The 26549-nt window shown below is 48.4% G+C and overlaps 1 protein-coding gene across 1 annotated transcript in view; it reads right to left on the bottom strand.

Moving 5' to 3' along the window:
- The window catches only part of LOC119447488 (DNA (cytosine-5)-methyltransferase 3C-like), a 352358-nt gene that overhangs the window by 68353 nt on the left and 257456 nt on the right, over positions 1–26549 (bottom strand). The window contains exons 9-10 of the mRNA XM_049663800.1: positions 16741–16831; positions 2534–2685 (exon numbers count right to left, since the gene is read on the bottom strand). Of these exons, the coding sequence (XP_049519757.1) occupies positions 2534–2685; positions 16741–16831 (243 nt within the window). The remainder of the gene's footprint in view (positions 1–2533; positions 2686–16740; positions 16832–26549) is intronic.

The raw sequence follows: 26549 nt of genomic DNA, 5'->3' as shown, positions 1-26549 counted from the left end.
ATCAGGTAATCGAGAAATCTGCGGAGTACAATCAACCTCTCTATATGGCTTTCATAGATTATGAAAAAGCATTTGATTCAGTAGAAATACCAGCAGTCATAGAGGCATTGCGTAATCAAGGAGTACAGGAGGCATACGTGAACATCTTAGCAAACATCTACAAGGATTCCACACCTACCATGGTTCTCCACAAGAAAAGTAGAATGTTACCTATCAAGAAAGGGGTCAGGCAAGGAGACACAATCTCTCCAATGCTATTCACTGCATGCTTAGAAGAAGTATTCAAGCTCTTAGACTGGGAAGGCTTAGGAGTGAGGATCAACGGTGAATATCTCAGCTACCTTCGGTTTGCAGATGACATTGTCCTATTCAGCAACAATGGAGACGAATTACAGCAAATGATTGAGGGCCTCCACGGAGAAAGTATAAGAGTGGGGTTGAATATTAATATGCAGCAGACAGATAATGTTCAATAGCCTGGCAAGGGAACAAGAATTCAGGATCGCCAGTCAGCCTCTAGAGTCTGTAAAGGAGTAATTTTATCTAGGTCAATTACTCACAGGGGACCCTGATCACGAGAAAGAAATTTACAAAAGAATAAAATTTGGTTGGAGTGCATACTGCCCGCATTGCCAAATCCTGACTGGGAGCTTACCACTGTCATTGAAAAGAAAAGTGTACAGTCATTGCATTCTACCGGTGCTAACATATGGGGCAGAAACTTGGAGGTTAACAAAGAAGCTCGAGAACAAGTTAAGCACCGCATAAAGAGCGATGGAACGAAAAATCGTAGGACTAACGTTAAGACACGAAGATAGCGGTGTGGATCAGAGAACAAACGGGTATAGCTGATATTCTAGTTGGCATTAAGCGGAAGAAATGGAGCTGGGCAGGCCATGTAATGCGTAGGATGGATACCCGGTGGACCGTTAGGGTAACAGAATGGATACCAAGAGAAGGTAAGCGCCGTCGAGGTCGGCAGAAAACCAGATGGGATGATGAAGTTACGAAATTTGCAGGCGCAAGTTGTAATACGCTAGCGCAAGACAGGGGTAATTGGAGATCGCAGGGAGAGGCCTTCGTCCTGCAGTGGACATAAATATAGGCTGATGATGATGATGATGATGGCTGCCTCCGCTGCCAAGTGACTGCCGTAGTCTTCTAGGGGCCCTTTTAACAGTATTCAGGCGGTGGCGACAGGGTCACGTGGTTGCACGTTGATTCGTTATTGCATTGTCAGTGCTGCTGCGCTCAGGACGCAGGCGCCAAATATCCCCGTGACGAAATCCCGAGGTGATGACAAGCGATAGCTCCGAGAAGGCCTGAAGAAATAAGCAGACGACTTCAGAGTTCGTACTGTTTGCTGCCTCTGCTGCCAAGTGACTGCCGTAGCCGTCTGGGGGTCCTTTTAAGGGTATCCATGCGGTGGCGACAGGGTCACGTGGTTGCAAGTTGATTCGTTATGGCATTGTTAGTGCTGCTGCGCTCAGGACGCAGGCGCCAAAGATCCCCATGACGAAATCCCGAGGCGATGACCAGCGATAGCTCCGAGAAGGCCTGAAGAAATAAGCAGAAGTGTAGAGAGTTGGTACCGATTACTGCCTCCGCTTCCAAGTGACTGCCGTAGTCATCTGGGGGCCCTTTTAACGGTATCGATGCGGTGGCGACAAGGTCACGTGGTTGCACGTTGATTCGTTATTGCATTGTCAGTGCTACTGCGCTCAGGACGCAGGCGCCAAAGATCCCCGTGACGAAATCCCAAGGCGTGACCAGCGATAGCTCCGAGAAGGCCTGAAGAAATAAGCAGAAACGTTCAGAGTTCGTACTGTTGCTGCCTCCGCTGCCAAGTGACTGCCGTAGCTGTCTGGGGTTCCTTTTAACGGTATCCAGGCTGTGACGACAGGGTCACGTGGTTGCATGTTGATTCGTTATTGCATTGTCAGTGCTGCTGCGCTCAGGACGCAGGCGCCAAAGATCCCCGTGACGAAATCCCAAGGCGATGACCAGCGATAGCTCCGAGAAGGCCTGAAGAAATAAGCAGACGTGTTCAGAGTTCGTACTGTTTGCTGCCTCCGCTGCCAAGTGCTGTCAAGTGCTGTCAAGTGTCATGTGCTAAGTGTCATGTGTCAAGTGTCATGTGCCAAGTGCCATCTTGTTTTTATTACTAGGACAATTGAAAAATATACAGTCTCTGTGAATCCCTGTAACGGTGTATCATGCACCGGTGTTGTTATCATGTAGCCTTAAAAATCGTGTACTGCTTGATTCGAAATAGTTTCTGTAAAAGATTTCTCTCGTGCCAGGGATGAGTGTTCTGGATTACCTTGAGCTAAAATTTAGCAGCTAAAGCTGAGATGTTATTATACTTTCGGATAAATTTAAACAAATATACACTTACTGCCATGTTAAATTCATACCAAACAAATCTAAAAAAACAAAAAGTCGAATCCCTTGACTACGAGAGAAGTCTTTAAACTAAAAATAAACCTGAAAACACAAAAAAGTAAAACTTAAAATAAAACGTTGCACTCACCTGGAGGAAGCGTGAAATGATACGTCTGTACTCCCGTGGCATGGCAACAACATTCTCAAACATCCAAAACAGGTGCCTTTCACCATTCTCTTGTTGCACAGTGCGGAAGACTCGGTAGAACTCAAAGAAAAGAATGCCCGTGCCTGTTGCATCTGCAAAGAAAGAGAACAATAGTTTTGCAACCATCGAGCAGAATACAGTATGCCTGACCTTACTAAACGCCAAGAACTAGAAAAGGTTTTGTCAGGCGGTTGGACGACAAGGTGAACAAGATGATAAGGTGGTTTTGACCTGGCTCAAAACCGCCAAGTCAGATCCTCTACTTTCTCGTCTTCTCCGTGCGCTTTCTCCCCAAAACGCTAGAGTGCATTAGCCCCCCTTCTGAAAGCATCAACTTGATGCCACACCGGCACAAGAGCTACTGTGTGAAGTACGGCTTAAGGCGTACGACATGCATAATTTCGGGCCGAAGCTGTCGACGCGAAGACAAGGCGCCGTCCGGATGTTTGTGCCCGGACCTGTACACAATAGTGATGTCAAACTCCTGGAAGCGCAAACTCCACCGAGCGAGACGGCCAGACGGATCTCTCAGATTTGCCAGCCAGCACAGCGAGTGATGATCAGTCACCACTTTGAAGGGACGGTCGTAGAGGTAAGGCCGGAATTTTGTCGTCGTTCACTCAACTGCCAGGCATTCTTTCTCTAAAGTGGAGTAGTTGGCCTCGGCTCGTGAGAGAGTACGACTGGCGTAAGCTATGACGTGCTCAACACGGCCATGTTGTACAAGGACAGCCCCTAGTCCGACGTTGCTAGCATCTGTGTGGGCCTCTGTACCTGCCTCCGCATCAAAATGGGCAAGTACAGGTGTTGTCTGCATGCCCTGTCGTACCTCTGCGAAAGCTGTATTTTGCTCTGTGATCCAGGCAAAAGGTACATCGTCTCGGGTGAGTCGCGTGAGCGGTTCAGCTTTCTTGGCGAGGTTGGCTACAAATCGACGATAGTAAGCGCACAAGCCAAGGAAACGTCGCACTGCTCTTTTGTCTGATAGAACAGGAAAAGCGGCAACGGCTGCAGTTTTGTCGGGGTCGGGGCGAACTCCATCTGCACTCACGACATGTCCAATGAATTTCAGCTCTTCAAAGCTGAAATGACATTTTTGAGGTTTCAGCGTGAGTGCAGCTGAGCGAGTCGCTTCCAGGACCATTTTTAGCCGCTTCAGGTGTTCCTCGAAGATGTCAGCGAATATGACTACATCATCGAGGTAAACAAGGCAGCTTTGCGATTTCAAGCCCGCGATAACGGTATCCATCATACTCTGTAATGTGACCGGAGCAGAACAGAGGCCGACAGGAAGAACTCAGAATTCATAAAGGCCGTCTGGGGTTACAAACGCCGTCTTTTCTCAGTCTCGCTCATCAACCTCAGTGACAGTCTACCAATAGACACTTTTTAAATCAATGGATGAAAAGTACTTAGCGTGCCGCAACCTGTCGAGAGAGCCATCGACCCGAGGAAGCGGGTAAATATCTTTTTTAGTGATGCTGTTTAGCTTCCTGTAATCAACGCAGAAGCGTAGTGTTCCATCCTTCTTCTTCACTAGGACCACTGGCGATGACCACGGGCTGCTGGATGGTTGAATGACTCCATCGTCGAGCATCTCCTTTACTTGAGTCTGAATCGCCTCGCGTTCTTTAGCGGAGACACGGTAGGGATGTTGTCGGATAGGGCGAGCAAAATCCTCGGTAATTATTTGGTGCTTCGTGAGCGGTGTTTGGTGGAATTTAGACGAAAATGCGAAGCAAGACTAAAATTCCTTTAAAAGGTCGTGAAGTGCAGCTTTCCTCTCGTCCGAGAGCTTCGAATTGACGTCGACGCGGTCCAGAAAATTGTCATCACCATTAATTTCCTCGGATGCGAAGCAGTCTGCGACGTCAGTTACAGGATCAGCATAGGCGACGGTAGTGCCGCGGAAAAGATGTCGATGTTCATAGTTGAAATGTGTGAGGAGTATTTGCGACCGCCCGTCATGAACACGAACCAGACTGCGGGTAGCGCATACCCCTTGAAGAAGCAAAAGAGAGACGTTGTTTTCGGCGACCGCATCCCCGTGTCGGAGGCTCTCGCACGTGACTTCTACTGGAACAGTCGCTCGTGGTGGCAATGTCATGCGGTTGTCAGCAACACGCAGCGGAGGTTTACGACAGCTATCAGCGTCTTGCTCTGTGGCAAATAGTGTCGAGAAGGTCACGCTGCGCTCACGGAGATTTATAATTGCGCCTACTCGCAAAGAAAGTCCATACCGAGGATGAGTTGACGCGATAACTCTTGGAGGACGAGGCAGGTGACAACAAACGCCGACGCACGAATTTCAACTCTTGCAGTACAGCGACCCAGCGGAATAACAACGCGACCTCCGGCTGTGCGAATGCGCGTTCCATTCCAAGGGGGCATAACTTTCTTAAGAATCGTTGCCAATTTCCCGCTAATAATTCAATAATCTGCACCCCTGTCCACCAATGCACTGACCTGTAGACCGTCTATCAGCACAGGTATGTCAAGCGAGACTCGGTCACCAAGTTCAGATGGGGTAACCGGCGATTCTTTGCCGCTGCACTCATATGGGGATGTAACCGATGTGTTATCTTCCTTAAGCGTAGAACTTTCCGTTTTCAGTGAATCTGCGACATTCCGTACAAGCGTCGATGAGAGGTCTTCCGCACTTTGAGTTCCAGCGACCTCGCCCCCGAAGGCCGCTGTATTCAGTATTCCCGACGGGGGCTTGGCGAGTGGCCCTGTGCCGTCGCCCCGAAACGTGGACGAATGGGTGAGGGTCGCCTCGGAGATGGTGACCACAATTGACGTCGTGTGAAAGGTACCCGTTGCTGGGCCAGATACTCTTCAATTTCCCTTGGCCTCTGGCCAACCTGAGGACGAGGCGAGTTGATGGAGAAACCGCGCAGCCCATGTTGTCGATACGGACACTCGCGGTAGACGTGACCGGCCTCATCGAAATGGTAGCAGAGGGGTCATCTGTCCGACGTACGCCAGACATCAGACTTCCGCGGGGGTGCACGGCGACCGCCGACGTCCAAGCCAGCGTGCGCAGCTTGAATTGCACCTGGCGGCGTCGTCTGAATTGAGACTGCGGAGCGCAAAACAGGCATGCAGTTTCGCAAGCAGTCCGCATACGTACGGGGCTGAATATCTGCGAACATGGGGGCCGGTCCCACATCAATGGGCACCACGTTGGGCATCTGTGGATATCGGTGGTTGTGCAGTGCTTGCTGAACCTCATAGCGGATAACACTGGCGATGGAGCCAAGCATTGGCTGTCTCACTCCGTACAATATTAATCACATCTGGCGAGAGGGTTCAGCAAATTTCATGTAATTATGACAATCATAATAACAACAATAAAAATTCATGAGCCATTCAACTCTGTGAAGGTGGATGGCCAGCGAATCTGTTTAGCACATGACACCGAGGTGACCAAGAATTTTTGAACAAAGCTGCGATCATATTTATTGTCCTGATCAGTGGTCATCATGACGATAAGCACGCACACAGATTCGCGTATCACCGCTGTTATTAAACCTGTCCATCATGTAAGACGGACATAACCACATAAGCAATAGCTTATACCTCCATAAACGCGGCCTCCCCGTTACGACGACAGACAAGAAGTGAAATTCAAAGTTCGAATGATGAGCGGCAACGGCGCCAGCTGTGGAAGAAGACGACGACGACGAACGCGTGGACAGTGACACGAGCACGTTCGCGCGGTTTTGCAGAGGGGCGCCAACCCTTCCTCTTATCAGGCGTACACTGCGTCACGTACTACGACATACATTCACAGAGACGCACCGTTTTAGATACAGGCGACCGTTAAATAGAGCTCCGACGCTAGCGGCGATATGCGTTTGCTTTTGTTGTTGGCTCTTACACTCTCACTTTTTAGGGTACTCAGTGGATGTCTCATTTTCTATTTAATTACTTCTGTCCACCTAGCTGGTTTCCGTTTAACTATACTACGTCAAACATGTGCCTTTGAATCGAGTTGATAAATTCCACTTCGCCCTGCCATCTGCTAGCCGCCTGGTTAGCTCAGATGTTTGAGCGGATGCTCCGGATAGGCGGTGGTCCCGGGTTCGGGTCTCGGACCAGGACGACATTTTCTTCAACTGCGAGGCTTTTTCTTTTGAGGAGCCCGAATGGGGGTTTCCTTTGTAGCAATTGCTACAGTTGGGTGGATGTCTCATTTTCCATTTAACTTTTTATATAGGGGAGAGTTTTTCCGCGCGGATGCCATAAAATCACGGATCCTAGCCATAGACGGCTTCCCTGTAAATATTAGCGGATCCCACGAGCTCTACGCCTTAAGCGAAGCTTTAATTGGTGTTTTCGGAGAACGCTGCTCTTCTTACCGACCAGTTGCAAGAATAGCGCACGCGATTAAGTTGGACACATTTTCACCGTGAAAAGTCTCACCCTACGTAAATTGTCGTGCACACAAATGCGGATCCCACACACGATACCGAAGAATCGACGACGAGGGTATGACAAAAATGGTACGACAAGACCTGAGTAACGACGATGGCAACGACTGCACGATGACGACTCTATTGCAACGGAATAATTACAGCATGGCGACAACGCAAGACGACACTCGAATATACCTGCGAGAAAATGTCGATGAAATGGTTATGACAGAATAACGAGGCAATGACGAGGATGGAATGATGAAGGAATGACGACGACACTACGCTGGAATGACGATGACTACATGACGCCAGTGGCATAACCACGACGACAATGCCATGATGGCGACGGCATCATGACACTGGTATGAATATGACGACAATGGAAGAACCACAACGGCATTGCTGCTCGAAAAGCGTGCTCTTTAGTTTTAGCTTGAGAAGCTTGAGATCGGCGTTTCCCTGTCATTTGGCCCCGTCGAACGGCTGTATAGAAAGTGTTAAGAGACGGCTGACAGTAGGTTGCGGATGGTCCTTGCTTGACGAGCGGCACAATTTCAGCAGCGGGTGACTATCGCGGTGACGGCACCGAGATAAGACAGGTGCGCGGTTCATGACACTGGCCGATTATACCCGACACGCGGAGTGGCGATTAGAGCCCGCCATTTGTGACGCGATAACGACCCTGGTCGTCCGCGGCGCATGGTCCCGAATCTCTTTCGGCAGTGCGCTTTCAGGTGTAGTCGAGCGTGACGAACGCGGTTACGGGTGCCCATATGTACAGGGTCGTCCACTCGAAGTACGAACACGGCGACGAGTGGCCACGCTCCGAGGAGCGCCAGCGCACACGGCGCGGCCGCGCATGGAAGCTAAGCGGCGCAGGCGCACAGGGGCTTGGAGGCGGATCTTCGTGTCGTCTTCTAAAGCGCGCGAGCGCGCTGTGCTTTAGCAGACAACAGACGGCACAAACACAGCTCGCTCGGGCGCTTTAGCAGACATGAAGCCCCGCCTCCAAGCCCCTGTACGCCTGCGCCGCTTAGCTTCGATGCGCGGCCGCTACGTGTGCGCTGGCGCTCCGCGGTGCGTGGCCACTCGCCGCCGTGTTCGTACTACGAGTGGACGACCCTGTACATGCAAGCCGGCTGCTACTGAGCAAACGCGGGGGCGCATGACGACGTGATTATCACCCATTAGAGCACAAGCTGAGCTCAACAAGGGTGACAATCAGCACTTCGCCACGTCTATCTTTCGTACGATTGTTTTCACAGGGAAAGCTAAGAGCTCTGTGTCCGCCTCTCACTCCTGACGTGCGCGAGCCAGGCACAGAACGTTTGTACGCCATAGCCATTATTCACTGCGCACGCCGTGACCATTTTGACCGTCGCGAAACCCCTTTCCGAGACGGTGGTCAATCCGCCTTTTGCATTGCGCTGTGGTGCCACCTTAGCGGACTCAATGAGAAACAACATTTGAAGGACGCTTACGCTTCGCCTTTAAGAGTAGAACGCGATAGCATTCAAAGATCCTTGACTGTTTGTCAGGCTTCTGGGCAACTGCAGCTTTTAAAAGCGAAGCAGTTTAACCTGGGCGTTTGCCGTCAGGTGTAACGCCGAAATGCGGGCCGATACTGGTGGTAGTGCAGAAAGGGTCCAAGCGCAATGGCACATTCCCGTGTCAACTAGCGAAGCTCTTTAAAGGGCCCCTAAACCACCTCAGATATTTTTTGAACATTTCAAGTAAACATGCGCATCGAGTTCAGAATAGCGTCACGATCAACGATGCCAAACGCTGCAGCGCTACGCTCCGCGGGCGCGCCACAAAACCAATAAAACAACGCCGTCCTCCTCTCGTGGCCTTACCGGTATCCCCAGCGGTTGTCACGATGTCAGCAGGTTGAATCTGGTGATGTCAGCGTCGGGGACGATGCCCATTGGTCGAACAGGAACCTACGACTTCGGGTTTGTCTGCTATCGGGTACGCGCGCTCCCTGCTCTGCCTTGTTGTGTTGCTCGCTTGTGCGCCCTTGCGAATCGGTAATTACAGCCCGCAACGCAAGTGCCAAATCACTCGCGTTCCAACACAGTCGTGCTTAGCGGTCTGATTAGCTGCGCGAACAGAGTGCGACAGTGTTGGCCTTTCTAGACGAGCGCGCAACACAGGGTCTATATAGCGGCACGCTTCGCATGAACACGGGCCGGCACCGCAGCAACAGCGGGTAGCCGAGAAACGCCGAGTCCACGTCCCCATTACCGCCGGTAACTCGCCGCATGCCGTTTGCCATTCGCGGGCTGCCGTTCGACGGCGGTTTTCCTCGCGAACGGCGAGATTTTCTTACCGTAGATAGGATGAGACCGGGACCCATTTGTGCGGTAGCCTCACCGCCACCGATCGCTCGACGGCGCCGATATCGTCGCTAGGCCTATTCCGGCTCACTTGAAAGCTAAAACGGACGGCGCTTCGGAATGAATTACCGACGCTCACAATCCGCAATATTTTCTTACCGTTGTTATCGCTCTTCGCAGTAGTTGTACACGAAGAAGAAAACACGCGCCGTCGGCTGCGATGCGAGCACGGTTGCCTCCCGTCGGTAGCCGTGCACGGCAGCTGAGCTCGACAAGTAACGGAGCTCTCGAGTTCGTGTTTAACGTTTGACAGTGGATATCGTTCTTCATAAAATGTACAATTTCCGCATCACTTTACCTAGGGAAAATTATTTTGCGTGGATCAGAACCTGCAGCCGATATTTTCGTCGCCGGTGGCGGAGGCGCGCAGCTTCGCAGTCGTCGATTATCCCGTTGATCGTGCTGCGGGGGTGCGCCGGCCGAACTACCGTCTACTTTGGACACCTCTCGCGCGGCAGACGCAGGCCTCGGAAACTCCGCTGGTTTTTTGTCCACGCGAATTGCAGCGCCATCCATCAGATGGATGCGAAAGCAAGATCGCTTTTCCTTTTTTTTTTCTGGTCCACCCTCTCTCAACTTTGTCGTTTCTCTCTCGCCTTCAACTATCGGCGGCGCGGCTGGCGCGGCCCGCGCTCGTCGTCGGCCGCGCTGATAATGGCCAAAACGGCAGCAATTTTTTTTTCTGGCATTATGCGGTCAGTTTTGCGGTTTTCGCCTTCCGCGCTAGCAGTGTGGTCCATGTGGTACCCTACCGTTGCACGTTTGTCGCTGTTCGTGTGTGGTTCAATGGTGTGCGAACACATCAAGACGAAGTGAGCCATGCGACGTGAAATTCTACCGCATCGTTAAAGACAACAGGTGAGCACTGTGCAGTTTACTTCCCGGTTTTTATATGTGATAGTAATTGTGCGCCGTCGTACATGGCTGTCCGGTGGTGAGGCAGCAGCTAGCTGATTTAAAAACACCACAACAATGCAGTAAATCGTTATGCTTTGCTCTGATTTCTAGGTAATTAGCCGCTATCGTTTAAAAATTTGTTTCTGAGAATTAAGGTTGACATATCACAACTAGTACTCTGCCGCGAGGCGAAACGAGCTCAGTTTTGTATGTTCCAACTGCGACGTTATAATTTATGATCTTCACTGTTCTTCAGGATGGAAGCGTTTTTAGCCTACGCTCGAAGGATGGACCTAATGGGTTTGCCCAGAGACAAGGTCAACAACCGCAGAATATGCTCGGCGCACTTCACGGAGATTGATTTTATAGACCGAACGAGAAGCAGGCTGTGAGAAGCTATTCTGCGCATTGATCATTAGAGCAATTACAATAAATGGTTTTTTTTACATGTGCGTACATGAAACACCATCCGCGTTTTGTTGCATTTATAGTGTGTTGCACTGTCTGCTCCAATTCTGGTTTTCGCAAACGAACCCAATAAAGGTGATTCCAAAGAACTGTTGTGTTGTAAGTGGAATTATTTTTAATACAATTTGGGCACATGCTTGCTTGATTGTAATAATGAACGCGACTGCGTGCATGAAAACGCAAAAACAATTCACTGCGCACAAGCACGCAGCACGAATGGCACCGCTGGGCAGGAGGAGCGCGGAGCGCGCGCTTCGGTCCGGCGGCGCGTCTGATAACGCCCGCGACCAAAAAAAAAAAAAAGAGTGCACCGCGGAGAGCTAAAGAAAAAAAAAAGCATTGCGCGAGGCATGAGGGGAGGGTGAGGCGAGGGATAGGAAAGTCACGAGGGAAAGGAGAAACGAGCGGAACAACGTTATCATAAAAAAAGGAAGAAAAAAGTGCTTTAGCGAAAGGGGAAGGGAAAAAAATTCGCGCCGATTTTCTTTTTTTCGCCACCGTAGTACCGTCATCCATCCGCTAGGGCCTAACTGAAGTGTACCTTGGCGCTAGCGTCGACTGAGCGTCTGCTATTGGAGAACCAATGGGAGGTATAAGAAGATTCACACCCCTGGCAGACGTTCTAGGGCACGGGAGGCCGCTTCGCCGTCGGTATATTTGCCGCTAGCGTGGACGTGCCTTAACCGAAAGTGGGAGGTGTTTTGAGAAGCGCCTTGACGATGACGCATGTCACGTGACATTTGGAGCAGCACTCGGCGAGGAGGAGAGACCAGCCGACGAGGAGAGCAGCGAAGGAAAGAGCGCAACGAGCGAAGGCCGTTTTTCGATCATCAAACGCGTGTAACAGCCATTACGGCACCCTTTAGAAAAATTCTCGCGGCTACGTGTTCGTTGTAGACTCGTGCACAACTGCAACACCACATCTAAATTTCGACCTCTGGGTGGTTTAGACGCCCTTTAAGATCAAGGATGGTCCAGAGTACGCCGCAAAACCTCCGCCTGGCGATGACGTCACCATGCCTCACCTAGCAACGCTTCACCCCAGCTGCGCCAATCGCGCCAACCCTCGCCACAGTTACGTCAGCCCTGACGTCATGGCGCACACCGCATCACTTCGCCTTAGCTTTGCCGAGCCAAGACGTCATCGCGCCGTGCGGAGTGGTTGGCGCGGCTGCGCTGAGGCCGAGCTAAGCCGTGACGTCACTGCGCCGACCCATGGGATATATATTTATTTTACATATAAATACTGCCGTCTCAGTGTGAGACATTGCAGGGGTGGGTACATAAGTAGCCTAAATAGGCAAAATCAAACATTATATAGCATACAATCAGTAGAGCATGTTACATATGTGCATGGTCAGTACAAACAATATTGCGTGTAAAGAAAGGCGTGTATTCAAAGCTACAAAAAATAAAGAGTACACTAGCAGGTCTTAGAATTAATGAGAGATGTGATAGATTTCTTTCGCGAAGCGTTTAATGAGAGATGTGATAGATTTCTTTCGCGAATCGTGCGGGAGGTAACTGTCGAAGTGAGCCGTCATGGCCATTCCAGAGTTCGACTGCTGACGGGAAAAATTAAAATTTTAAAGTGTTCAAGCGTGATTGAAATGGAATAAGGTTAAGGGGGTGAGTGCTTCGAGTTGCACGCGCAGGACACTTCACCAACGAAACCGGTGCCGCAATAACCGACGACCAGTGTATGATTTTATGCAAAGTGATAAGGCGCTCGCACGTGCGTCTGTGTGCAAGTGTGTCAAGCGATAGGTCATGGGCATGTGAAGAAGGTGAAAAATGGTGATCATATCTGTTATAAATATATCTTATTGCTTTGTTTTGCAGAGATTCCAATTTGTTAGCGTCACAAGAAGAATACGGAGACCAGACAACGGACGCATACTCCAAAACTGGCCTAATCAGTGTCTTGTATGCAGTTAGTTTGCAATCCTTAGTAGCATCTTTTAATGTACGTTTTAAATATGCTAATTTGCGAAGTGCCTTCGAGTGGATGCAGTCTATGTGTTTCTGCCATTTCATGTTCTCAGCATATATAGTTCCGCATCGCCGCCGCGGCGACACAAAAGCCCTGCCGCCGCGCCGACCAGATCGCCGCGAAGATGACGCGACCAAAAAAGAGCGTCACTCCCGAAGAAGGGGAACCGCAGCGCGAGAGCCGCCGCGCGGCTACTCGAGAGTGAGTGAGACGACTTCGGTCCGATCCCGAGTATCGCGCCACCGAAGCGGCGGCGTAACGTTGGCGATTGACACAAGATCCGGAATTACGAGCCAGCGAAACCGAGCAAAAGCGTTTGAGCGTCCAGAAGCGTCCAGATACTTTAATAATCGAGTGTTCGTTGCTCCTTGGGCTGTCGATGATTCAGGGGTGATCTTGCGCAAAACGTGGCGAAGTCTCGAAGCATAACCTCGCAACAACTTGGCCGAACCGAGAAAAAGCTAGGTAGAGTCGCCAGCTTCGCTCTTTGCCCATTCTTCGCACTACTAGTGTGAAGCTGCTCCTGAATTTTTTTTCTGCACCTTCGCCTCGGCGGGCCGCTGCCGAAGAGGCGAGCGCCATCTGGATGTCGTTTTTCAAAGGACCCCGACTGGGGCGCGCCGCTGTGTCAATGGTAGAAATGCTGGAAAAGGAGTTTGTGTTCGAATTTATGCGTAACAGAATTATGTTTTCTCGTATATTCAAATTATAATCCGACGCTATCATGTCTGTAGGTTGTGGTTAAGTCGTACTTTACCATTTTTCTGGCGCATTTGACTTCGAGAAAGTCAGTTAGTTCACCAGCGCCTCTGCGCCACCCTGAAGGTCTGCGTGGTTAGGGTCGTTCCGCATGACTTTCTTGGCCGCGGACGCGGCAGGTCGACACCAACGCCAGATTTTCTGCGACACGTGGCCCTTAAGGCTATCGCGTTAAAAAGTAACGGCGTCGGGGCGCCGCGGCATGCAGAGAGGAACGCTGCATGAAGCGATCTTAAATGGTTTTGTGCATTTGTTTGTGGTTGTAATTTTTGTTTTGTGAGACTGGACATTTCATAGGCAGGACACCGAGGCCGGCAACCACTCTGGCGCGACTTACAGCCGCAAGTCGTCGAAATGTGATGACGGGCTTGCTTACAGCTGCGCCGACAAAACCAGTCACCGTGCGATGTGCCTCTGAACGAACACATCGCACCGTAAAGCGCTTATCACAGCGCCTACGCTTGTATTCCTATTATTCCTATTTAGTCGTACTGTATATGAATCCAAACATGCTTCGGAAGTTTAAATGTACGAGCATGAGCACTCTCCAGCCGCTCACATCAAGTTCGAGCAGGGGTCGATTCCGCTCAGCGCAGGTTAGCCGTATCGCAGCAGCCGAATTTGCCATTGTTAGACCTGCACTGAACGTACGCCAATAGGATGATAAAAACTGCTTTACAGCTCAGTTTTGACCATAGCTCCTTTATGGGGCGATACCGCGAAAAGTATTTATCCGAAACAAGAACGGCGCATTTGTTTACATCGGCACGCCTACGGCCACCGCTTTCTGTTCGCTTCATGTACACCAGAAACCGTGCACCGCTGACACGAAACAATGGCGAAATATATATGAACACTTCTCATGCGCATATCAGAAGCGTTGTATCGCACTGAGACGAGAAGGCATGAGCGTCCCGGGCAAAGGTGGTCGTGTCGCTGTTTTGGGGAGGGCGTTTACTGCTGATTTTGACAGGTAGTCCTCGATTTTCGTGTTCTTCATCAGCCATATAGTTTGTGTGTCCAATAGCGTATTGCTTGAGTAAACTCTGCGCACATAAGCGCTCTTTTGAACAGCGTGTATATACATATATAGCTATCAAGCGAAAATGCCGATGTCTGCCGTACTCGCGTGGCAACGAGCGTGTTTGTTGTTTACACTGCAGTATCGAAAGAGCCATCATTTGTTGCCTGTTGGGCATATGAGACCAAGTGTGTTTCTCTGTAACTAATAAATTTGTCAGCATAACAGTAGACACAGCTTCAGCAGTCTACGCAGTTATACTTCGTTCGTGGAAGTGCCGGCGAGTGCGGCCGACAGCCTTCGATCAAGAATGGTGATGCACCGCGGTGTTAACACTGCGCCTTGTCGCCGCTTCCCGCTTTTTGTATGTGCCACACACTATGCTGATGGTTCACTTCAAGTCGGTATGGTCAGGACTGAACTGTAAAAGCAGTTTTCTTCGTCGTACTTACTTATCCAGGCCCACGGGTATAGTGGACGAACTGTTAGGCTGTGTTAGGCCTAATGAAGCTGCGCTTCAGTTTAAATTTACGTTTTTAAGTTTTCCTAATTTAAAAAAAATAACCTGTTGTAGATAACACCATTCTAGTTCGTGAGCTAGGTTATTCAGAGAGGCGGACATTACTTTGACGAGAAATCAAGACATATACAAGTTCACCAATTACTGTCTTCATCAATTACTTACAGCACATATTGCAATTTACGAATTGTAGGCGGCGAGTTTCGAAGGGATATCCAAACGGAATGAATTTACATGATCACACCAGTTTGGAGATACGCGCCATCAATCTTGCTGTAAAAAATACTCTGTTGTTCCACTTACATTTTTAACAAAACGACTGCACGCATGCACCCGAGTGCAGTCGAAAGTCTGACGAAATCTGGCCTGACGAATTCTCAGGACTAAAACAGCTTCGAGATATTAATTTTCAAAGTGTCCGACGAAATGCATGGGCGTTCCAGTTAACTGTTTCAGGAAAAACGCTGTTTTATGCCCTGAAGCACAAAGTTAACTGCTCCACTAATACAAGGACTGCGTCTCGTTTTCATCAAAAATTTGACAAACCCCTGTCGCCAAGCACCGCATTCTAACCGACGAATATATCCGCCCACTCCGTCAGAGCCCGTACCGAGATTCGGCGCGCGAGCGCGAGGCAATAAGGCAACAAATCGACGAAATGCTACGCGACGACATCATCCAGCCGTCCAAGAATCCGTGGGCGTCTCCCGTGGTGTTAGTGAAGAAGGATGGAACCTTACGTTTCTGCGTCGATTATCATCGCCTCAACAAAATCACGAAGAAGGACGTATACCCTCTCCCGCGGATAGACGACGCCTTCCATCGACTCTACAACGCAAGTAGTTTTCGTCGATGGGGCTCAAAACCGGCTACTGGCAAATTGAAGTCGACGAGAGGGACTGGGAGAAGACTGCCTTTATAACACCAGACGGACTGTTCGAGTTCAAGCTCATGCCGTTTGGTCTTTGCTCGGCACCTGCGACTTTCCAACGCGTCATGCATGCAGTACTGGCAGGCTTGAAGTGGCAGACTTGCCTCGTCTACTTGGACGTCGTCGGTGTGTTTGTCTCAAGCTTCGAAGAACACCTCCAGCGCCTTGAACAGTTCTTCAAGCAATCAAGACCTCCGGACTCACGTTGAAGCCAGAAAAGTGCCGCTTCGCATATGAGGAGCTGTTTTTGGGCCACATAATCAATAAGTTTGGAGTGTGCCCTGACCCACAGAAAGCTGCGGCCATCACTGACTTTCCTCCCCCTGCCGACAAGAAAGCAGTGTGTAGATTTCTTGTACTGTACGTGCGCATATTACAGGAGTTTCGTCAAGGACTTTTCACGGATCGCCGAGCCAAAGACGTACCTCATAAAGGCCGACGTCGAGTTCAAGTGGGAGACACCGCAATAACTACTTTCTTTTTAATGATGATTATTTTATAACGTTGCTTGACAAAGCTGATCTCAGCTGCTACTCTGAAAGAATACTTGGTGTGGGAGCGGCGGACGCCTAAGCTCTTTTCTGGAGCTTGTTGAACTGGTTTGAGACAACGTGTGTCTTTTGAGGGCGCAGACAAGTAGCGGTAACAATGGACCGGCCACTCAACGTGATGGATTTGCATAGTTGTGGAGAGAGCTGTCATGCCAGTAAACAATTCGGTGGCCGTCAAGACACTCACCATAGGGTCCTTTCCTATTTGGGTTGACCAGCGCAAGATCACTGCAAGGGGAGCCTCCAATGAGCAGGTCGATCGGGCACAGCTGCTTGAGCTGCAGTAGAAAGATACACACAGCACCCAACAGAAATAACTTTGCAGGAAAGACGAGCTGCATATTACGTCAAAGAACACGATTCAGAAAAAGCAGTCAGCCTTCACTTGTGTGAAAGTAGGTTGTGCTGCACGTTATGCTTTAAGTCCCGACTGGTAATGCTTAATTATAAAATACGCGTGAGGTATTATTTTACCGCAAATAGTTTTAAAGTTATGTGCCCGCGCGGCTATGTCGCGAGTTGGAGATGGCCAATTTATATCGGTAAATTTGCACCAACGGCTTTATGAACTTTCTCATTCAGTTCCGCGGAAGGACACACGCCTATCGGTAACGTAGAAAGACACAGATTTGTTGCAAGTCCAAAGCGCGCACTAAATGTCGTTGCCATTCCGCAGCGCGGGCGTAAGAAAGAATGCAATCTGTGCTGCCATCAGTGCAAAGACGTCCCGGAAGAGACCAGCCTTCCGCTCACGTTATGTTTCATCCAACAACATGAAGCCTGAAAATTGCAAGTGAAGAAAATTTGTTCCTGCATGATTAAGGCACGCTGCACGTTGTGCTCACGTTGGTTTCGACGGAATTCAGGGCGCAGGCTCCTTTCCCAAGCGCATCACCCCTAAAGAAAGCCGAACGCCAGGCCGGGGCACGCTTGTACCCATTTGAACCAGTGGGTGCCCGGCGGCGGTGGGAATCGAACCCACAGCCTCCCGCAGCCGAGGCGGGCGTTCTACCACTAGGCCACGGCTGCGGTACGTTGTGGCACGCTGGCCGCACAGGGCACCGTGACGCTAACAGTTAGCGAGAACCGGCTCGGCCATGATGCGTAATGTAGTGCATCTTACTAGAATGATGATTATTGTTGTTTATTGGCGCAAGGGCCAGGTGTGGCCAAAGAGCGCCAGGACGATGGTAATGGCTTGTTAGTGGTACATGAATAGTCAATTATATGAAGGTTAGATGTGGCATGGCTGTAAAGGGGCCTAAAAGCAGTCGCTGTAAAGTGCGTAAAATCTATACGTAATAAGATTATGGCAATGACTAATGATATGTACTATAGGCATTGCGATAGAATGATATGACTTCCAAAATATTGCAGATGCAAGAATTAGCCAGAAGCACAAGTGCCTAAACAGAGCCCTTGAGACACAAGGGCCTGGAGGCATGTGCTATAAAAAACAATCACAGCAACATCCTCTGAAGAGAGGATGCGCTACGAACTTGTTGGGCTAATAACATGTAGCACAACATCATTCAGGAATGCGAGGACTGCTTTGGTGTTAAAGAGCGGTTCTTTACCGAGAAACATAGCGGGATGTAAAGGGACATAATAGCGATATGCTAGAGGAAAGTGTTTCTTTCTTTCTCTTTCGGCTTCCCAACACTCCAGGAGGACGTGGAGGACGGTGAGCCTCTCACCACATCTACCACAGGTTGGCGGGTCATTACCACTCAATAGAAAATTGTGGGTGCCGTACGTGTGTCCTATTCTTAGACGACAGAATAGGATATCAGTTCGCCGGGTTTTTGTTACGGAAGGCCAGTAACCTAACTGTGGCTTAATCAAATGAAGCTTATTACTTGTTTCTGCATCCCACAAGCGTTGCCAGTGGCTTCGCAGTTTCTTTCGCAAGAAAGGTTTTAAATCTGTTGCAGGAACAGCAGCTGTAGGGTTAATAGCGGGTGATGTGACTGATGTGGCCATTTGGTCGGCAAGAACATTGCCCTCGATGCCTCTATGCCCAGGCACCCAGCATATAATGACATGCTGGTTAGTTGCGTATGCTCTACACAGAACAGAATAGAGCTCAATAAGAACAGGGTTTTTCTGTTTACAGGGTGACTTCAAGGCTTTTACAACGCTTTGGGAGTCTGTAAATATAATAGTTTTTTGAAGTTTTGATTTCCTTATGTGTTTTACGGCTGACAATATTGCGTAGGCCTCAGCCGTAAAGATACTTGTTTCTGGGTGGAGTACGCCGGACTCCGAGAAGGACGGACCGACGGCTGCATAAGATACTCCGGCATGTGATTTAGAAGCGTCTGTGTAAAATTCTGTGCACGAGTACTTGGACTGTAATTCTAGAAAGTGCATTCGGATTTCTACCTCTGAAGCGTGCTTTGTAACCTCTATAAATGATATATCACATGCTACTACCTGCCACTCCCAAGGTGGTAACAGCTTGGCTGAAGGCATTAAGCAATGTTCGAAGAGTGGGATATCCATTTCTTCACTAAGCTCCCTGACACGCAGTGAGAAAGGCTGTCTTACAGAGGGACGATTGCGAAAAAGTGTAGCACACGTCGTATCGTTAACGGTATTAAAACACGGATGCTGATGATTAGAGTGGACTTTAAGGAAATATGTGAGGCTGGTGTATGTTCTCTGTAGATGGAGTGACCACTCATTTGATTCGACGTATAAACTTTCAATGGGGCTTGTTCTGAAAGCGCCAGTGGCCAGGCGGATACCTAGATGGTGAATGGGATCTAGCATCTTTAGCGCGCTTGGGGCAGCAGAGTGGTATGCTACAGCACCATAATCCAGTCGCGATCTAATGAGGCTCTTGTAAAGATTCATTAAACATTTCCTATCGCTGCCCCATGTTGTGTGAGATAGAATCTTCATTAGGTTCATTGTTTTTAGGCATTTTCCTTTGAGATATTTTATGTGGGGAATGAAAGTTAGCCTGAAGTCAAGTATGATGCCTAAAAACTTGTGTTCTTTGTTCACAGGTATCTGCTGTCCATACAGTTCTACACAGGGATCTGGGATCAGGCCTCTCTTTCTTGTGAAAAGAACACAAGAACTTTTGTGGGGGTTAACTTTAAACCCGTTTTCGTCTGCCCACTTGGACACCTTGTTCAAGCCCTGCTGTACCTGTCTCTCGCACACTGCGAGGATACATGACTTGAAGCCTAGTTGTATGTCGTCTACGTAGACGGAATAAAAAATAGCCGGTGGTAATGAGGCACGGAGTGTGTTCATCTTGACGATAAAGAGCGTGCAGCTGAGCACACCTCCTTGGGGTACACCAGTTTCCTGTATAAATGGACGTGACAATACATTGCCGATTCTGACACGAAAGGTACGATTAGACAAATAGCTTTCTATTAGGCTTAGCATATTGCCATAGATGCCCATTCGCGACAAGTCTCTCAGGATACCGTAACGCCATGTTGTGTCGTACGCCTTCTCCATATCGAGGAATACCGATAAGAAAAACTGTTTATGTACAAATGCGTCTCGGATATTTCCTTCAATGCGCACAAGATGATCAGTTGTGGATCGGCCTTCTCTAAAGCCACACTGATAGGGATCAAGCATTTTGTTCAGTTCAAGGAAATGTATGAGGCGTCGATTAACCATTTTTTCAAATAGCTTGCACAGGCAACTTGTGAGAGCTATGGGACGGTAACTTGCCGCCAAGGAAGGATCTTTACCCTGCTTCAATACAGGGACTACAATCGCTTCTTTCCATGCGGACGGAAGGTATCCGGCAGCCCTAATAGTGTTGAAAAGTGCGAGTAGTGTCAGTTGTGTATCAGGGTGTATGTTCTTAATCATGTCATACATGATTCTGTCGGGTCCCGGTGCAGAGCTCTTAGATGCGATCAAGGCAGCTCTCAACTCGGCAATACTGAAAGGAAGGTTATGCGGGTCGTTCTGTCGACATTTCCGTACGAATGGCTTAGATTCTTCTCTCTGTTTATATTTAAGAAAGGGTTGCGAATAGTGGATTGAGCTTGAAACGCGCTCAAAGTGCTCCCCAAGACAGTCAGCCTGGTCCTGCAAGGTATTTCCTTGGTCATTCACCAGAGGCAGCGGATGAATTTGGTGCCCCTTTAGCTTTTTTAAGCCATTCCACACTTTTGCCTCCTGTGTGTATGAATTTATAGACGATAGAAACCTCACCCAGCTTTCTCTCTTTGCCTGACGTCGTGTCCGCCTTCCCTGTGATTTAATGCGTTTAAATTCAATTAGATTTTCTGCACTTGGCGATCTACGCAATATGCCCCATGCCTTATTCTGTCTCTTTCGCGCCTCTCTGCAGTCTTCGTTCCACCACGGGACACGTCTTTTAAGTGAACCACCATTCGTTTGTGGGATACACTTTTCAGCAGCATTAATAATAAAAGCGGTAAAATATGCAACAGCATCGTCGATACTAAAATTGTTTATAAAATCTCGTTGTAAATAAGTTAAATCTTTAAAATGCTCCCAGTCAGCCGATGCTAATTTCCATCGAGGAATATTAGGAGGGTTATCGTGCTTAATTATTAAGTTTAAAGTTACAGGGAAGTGGTCACTTCCAAAAGGATTGTTAATTACATTCCATTCAAGGTCAGGCATAAGAGAAGCAGATCCAATTGCTAGATCTATTGATGAGTACGAATCGTGTTGGGCGTTATAGTAGGTAGGCTTCTTCTTATTAAAAAGGCAGGCACCAGAGGTCAGTAGAAAATTTTCGATGAGGCGACCTCTCGCGTCGCATCGCGAGTCTCCCCACAACGTGTTGTGAGCGTTAAAATCTCCCACGAGAATGTAAGGTTCAGGAAGCTGGTCAATAAGGCTATAAAAATCTGTTTTTCCGAGAATATAGTTTGGGGGTATGTATAAAGAACATACAGTTATCAATTTATTAAAAAGAATTGCCCGAATTGACACGGCCTCAAGGGCCGTCTGAAGGGGAACATGTTGACAAGCTACAGACGTGTCTACAACTATTGCAACACCACCGGACGACGCAAGAGCGTCGTCTCGATCTTTCCGGAAAATGGCGTACTGCCGGAGAAAGTTGGATTGTGTAGATTTGAGGTGTGTCTCTTGAACACACAGCACCTTAGCATTAAACCTGTGTAGGATTTCTTTGACGTCATCGAGGTTGTGTAGGAGTCCTCTGACATTCCATTGTATTATTTGTGTATTCATGTTGAAAGTGTTTTTTGTGCTGTGTGTTTAAAGAGACTACCTTAACTTACAGAGCCCTTGTCGGGCCCTGTGATGCGGGCTTTTTCTTTTTTGGAGCGGTCGCGAGATTCTCGCGGCTCCTTAGGCGCTGGCGGCGCCGTCTGACCGGTTGTTGTGTCCATCGCCTCTTGCGAGGCGCTGGACACGCGCTCTTGCGAGCGGTTGGTTTGACGGGAAGGCCTCGCCTCGAGGGACGAGGCCCTGGAGGCCACCAGCCCGGAGGTCGATGGCCCCTTCTTGAGAGTTGGCGGAGCAGCGCTAGCTGCTGCCGCCGAGGGGGTGGATGGCGTCACTGGCGGCTCACTGTGTGTGGGCCGGACAGCCGCCGGAAGCCGTTGCGACGCTGCCCCCTGACGCGTCACATCGGCAAAGGTTTTCTTGGGTAGGTAGGATACCCGCCTGCGTGCCTCCTTGAACGTTAGATTTTCCTTTACTTTAATTATTACAATTTCCTTTTCTTTTTTCCAGGTGGGGCACGACCGCGAGTATGCGGCGTGCTCCCCATCACAGTTCACACAATGTAGCGAGTTTTCACAAGAGTCAGATGAGTGTTCATGAGCACTGCATTTCGCACACGTTTGGCGGCCTCGACAGTTCTGAGAGCTGTGGCCGAATCGCTGGCATTTAAAGCATCTGAGAGGATTTGGAACGTATGCCCTGACACGAAGTTTGATGTATCCGGCCTCGATGGATTCGGGCAGGACACTTGAGCCGAAAGTGAGCCCCAGGTGCTTAGTCTTGATTTCTTTGCCGTCGCGCCTCATCTTAATTCTTTTAACGTTTATCACATTGTGGGCTTGGTGGCTGCGCCACGACGGTGTCGCCTAATCCACTGGTTTTCGCCATGCAGATGATCACCGCTGCCCTTTCGCACGTGCTGCTGCCCGCACTGGCGGCAGCTTGTTCCAGGCCTCCCTCTGAGCATGCGCCCTTTTGTCACCGATTTTCGGATCAGCGGGGCATCGCACATGACTTCGCCTTTCCGGATACCTGTGTGCAGCCAACACAGCAATGGGTGCTCGATTCATCGTGGGTTCCTGCATCGACATCGACGCTCTCCAGCTCGTCTAATATAAAAGACAGCCTACCACTCCGGCCGCTCTGTGGGCTTGGTGGCTGCGCCACGACGGTGTCGCCTAATCCACTGGTTTTCGCCATGCAGGTTGGTACTAGGCACAGCCTTTTTGCAAAGAGGTGTAGCGACTATTGTCTGGTGCAGCTTCCGAGTCCACATTGCTGCCTTGCTCTTATTGGTGAATGTGTAGGAGTGATTCGCCGCTTACTAATACTCTCTGGCGACATTGAAACTAACCCGGGACCCGACACGAACGATGTATTGAAAGAATTGCAAAAGATTTCAGCCAGTCAAAACACACTAATCAGTGAGGTTCAAGGCTTAAAAAGTCAGATTGTAAATACCGATAAGATTCTAATGGACTTGAACAAACGAATGACCGAACTGGAACATCATTACCAGGCCATGATACCCCTTCAAAATGAATTAGAAGATGTCAAATGTGCCTCTGCTCAAACTGCCAGCCTTGTATCCGTCATTGAAAATCGCCTAGACGATGCAGACAACCGGTCCCGAAGGAATAATTTAATTTTCTATGGTCTTCCTGATACTAACCCCAAAGAAACCTTCGCACAATCAGAAAAGCTGGTCATTGATGAAATCGCGGATACCATGAAGGTTAACCTTGAGTCCAAAGATATCGAACGTGCTCATCGCCTTGGTCGCTATTCACCTAACCGGCACCGTCCCATCATTATCAAATTCGCATCATATAAAACGAAAGAATCAGTCCTGTCTAACGGCCGCAAACTGAAAGGCACAAATTATAGCGTGAGCGAAGATTTTTCACCTGCAGTTCGGAACGCCCACAAACATCTTATTGCCTACGCTAAAAGTCAATCCATGCCCTTTTCCATGCGTTTCAAGACGCTCGTCATGGGTTCCCAGCGATATGAATATGACGAATCAACTAAATCAGTAAAAAAGATTCAATAGCAACCATTGCGCAAAAAACATGCAGTTAATAACCGCCCTTCCCCCCCTAGGAAGAACGTTTCCTTATCTGTTGTTTATACTAATGCCCGCAGTTTCATTCCCAAACGTGACGCAATATCAAATCTCGTGACGTCATCTAACAGCAACTTGCTAGTTCTAACGGAAACGTGGCTCACAAGTGAAATTAGGGACGAAGAAGTAGTCCAAGACTTGCCAAACTTCGATGTTTATCGCTGTGACCGTCAAGGTGCACGCGGTGGTGGAGTTCTTATCGCTTCCAGTAATGAATTATCCTGTACACCAATTACTATCTCTTCCAACTTAGAAATACTATGGCTTCTTATTCGCTCTTCCCCTCGTTGTGTCATTCTAGGCGTGTGCTACAGGCCACCTACCAGTAATCCAAACTTCTCACCAGAACTTAACAGTGCTTTATGCCAGATTACAGCAAGTCATCCTAACGCTCATATACTTCTGTTCGGTGACTTCAACTTCCCCATTATTGATTGGAATAACCTGACTTCCGCAATAAACAACGCAGAAGCGAAAGACTTTGTCGACATATGTTTGAATTTTAACTTATCGCAACTTATCTCAGAGCCGACACGTGTAACGCGCGACTGCGCAAACATTTTGGATCTTATACTTACTAACCATCCAGAAACCTTATCATCGGTTACCTATCTTCGTCCTATCAGTGACCACAGTGTGATTCATGCCACATTTGACTTTGCCCCAGCACCGCGTGTTCTTTCCAGCAAAACTATCAACCTATATGATAAAGGAAACTTCGAAGCTATAAATGAAGAATTGTGCACTTTTTTACCAGTCTTTGAAACCTCATTCAATGAACGATCTGTTGAAGACAACTGGGAACTGTTTAAAAATAAAATGAATGAACTAGCAAACAAGTATATTCCGAAAATAACATTCCGTGAGAATCATCAGAACCCTTGGTTTAATAACAATGTAAAGAGGTTGGAAAATAAGAAAAAAAGACTTTTTCGTAATGCCAAGAAGAATTTAAGCCCAACTTCTTGGGAAAAATACTACACCGCTGAGAGAGAATACTTACGTGCTGTCCGCAATGCCAAATGGTCCTTTTTCAACAATGACTTACCTAAAATGTTAACAGACAACCCCAAAAAATTTTGGAAAGTTATCAACCCTGGGAACACACGCACTATAACTCTTGTAAATGATGCGGGGGAAATCATGCCTGAAACTGAGTGCGCACTAATATTTAACAACGCATTTTCGTCAGTATTTTCTAATGATAATAACGTTCCATTGTCTAATGTCCCCTGCAACATAGCTTCTAGCATGCCGAGCGTGGTGTTTTATCCTGATGGTGTTTTGCGCATTATTGAAAACCTTAAACTTTCATCCTCAGCAGGTATAGATGATATAAACTCTAAACTGCTAAAAAATACAAAATATATTTCTTCATCATTTTTGTGTCTTATATTTTCTCAGTCACTTTCTACAGCCTCCATGCCTCACGACTGGAAGGTGGGGAAGGTCGTTCCCATCTACAAGTCTGGTAATAAGAACACACCGCTAAATTATCGACCGATCTCTCTCACTAGCATTCCGTGCAAAATCATGGAACATGTCATCTACTCCTTGATCATGAATCACTTGGACGCCAATCAATTTTTTCATTCGGCACAGCATGGGTTCCGTAAGGGCTTCTCTACCGAAACGCAACTAGCTTTGTTTCTACACGACTTGCATATAAACCTTGACTCTAACCAACAAACTGACGCTATTTTTCTGGACTATGAAAAGGCCTTTGACAAAGTTCCTCACCGCCACTTACTACTAAAACTTTCTTCTTTGAACTTGCACAGTGACGTACTCAAATGGCTCGAAGCATTCCTTACTGATCGCTACCAATTCGTTTCTATAAATGACAAATCATCCACTCTACTCCCTGTAACTTCTGGTGTCCCGCAGGGATCAGTTCTCGGTCCTCTTCTCTTTTTAATTTATATTAATGACTTACCCCTACATGTATCTTGCAAGATACGAGTTTTTGCTGATGACTGCGTGATTTACCATCCAGTTTCTAATGCTACTGACGAAAACACCTTACAACAAAGTCTCAACAACGTGCAGTCTTGGAGTGAACAATGGTTAATGACTCTTAATCCCAACAAATGTAAGCATATATCTTTTACCCGCCGCCGTAACCCTTTCCTGTCCTCTTATACAATAGTAAACGTTCCCATAGAATCAGTAGAATCATTTAAGTACTTGGGCGTAACACTTTCTCATGATCTCAGTTGGGGTACGCATATTTCCAACATACTTTCATCAGCTAACAGAACTTTCGGCTTCATGAGACGACACTTGCGTGACGCAATACCAGGAATCTGGGACATCGCCGAACAGCGCCTCTAGCGGCCGCCTCTGAAAACATGCGCATTTTCTATGGGAGAGCGCCGTTTTTCCCAAATAACTAATCATAGAAGCCATCTTTCAAAATATTACCGTGGAAATAGGCTCTAGGAGCTTAGCCCGACATCTCATGCAAGCGGTACCATTACTTACGACAGAAAACCCGTTCCAAATTGCGGGCGAAGTACGAAGTATGGGAGTCTATGGAAAAGGCCAAATTTTGGAGGCTTTTTTGGCCAGTAAAAAGCATTTTGCGATGAGCCTATTGCATCGATCGACGTATTATTGGGGATTTATCAACTTCAATGACTCGGCTTTCAGCTAGTTGCAGC

Source organism: Dermacentor silvarum, chromosome 1 (genome assembly GCF_013339745.2).
Source record: "Dermacentor silvarum isolate Dsil-2018 chromosome 1, BIME_Dsil_1.4, whole genome shotgun sequence".
NCBI classification, from domain to species: domain Eukaryota; kingdom Metazoa; phylum Arthropoda; class Arachnida; order Ixodida; family Ixodidae; genus Dermacentor; species Dermacentor silvarum.
This window is presented reverse-complemented; position numbering and strand designations above follow the sequence as displayed.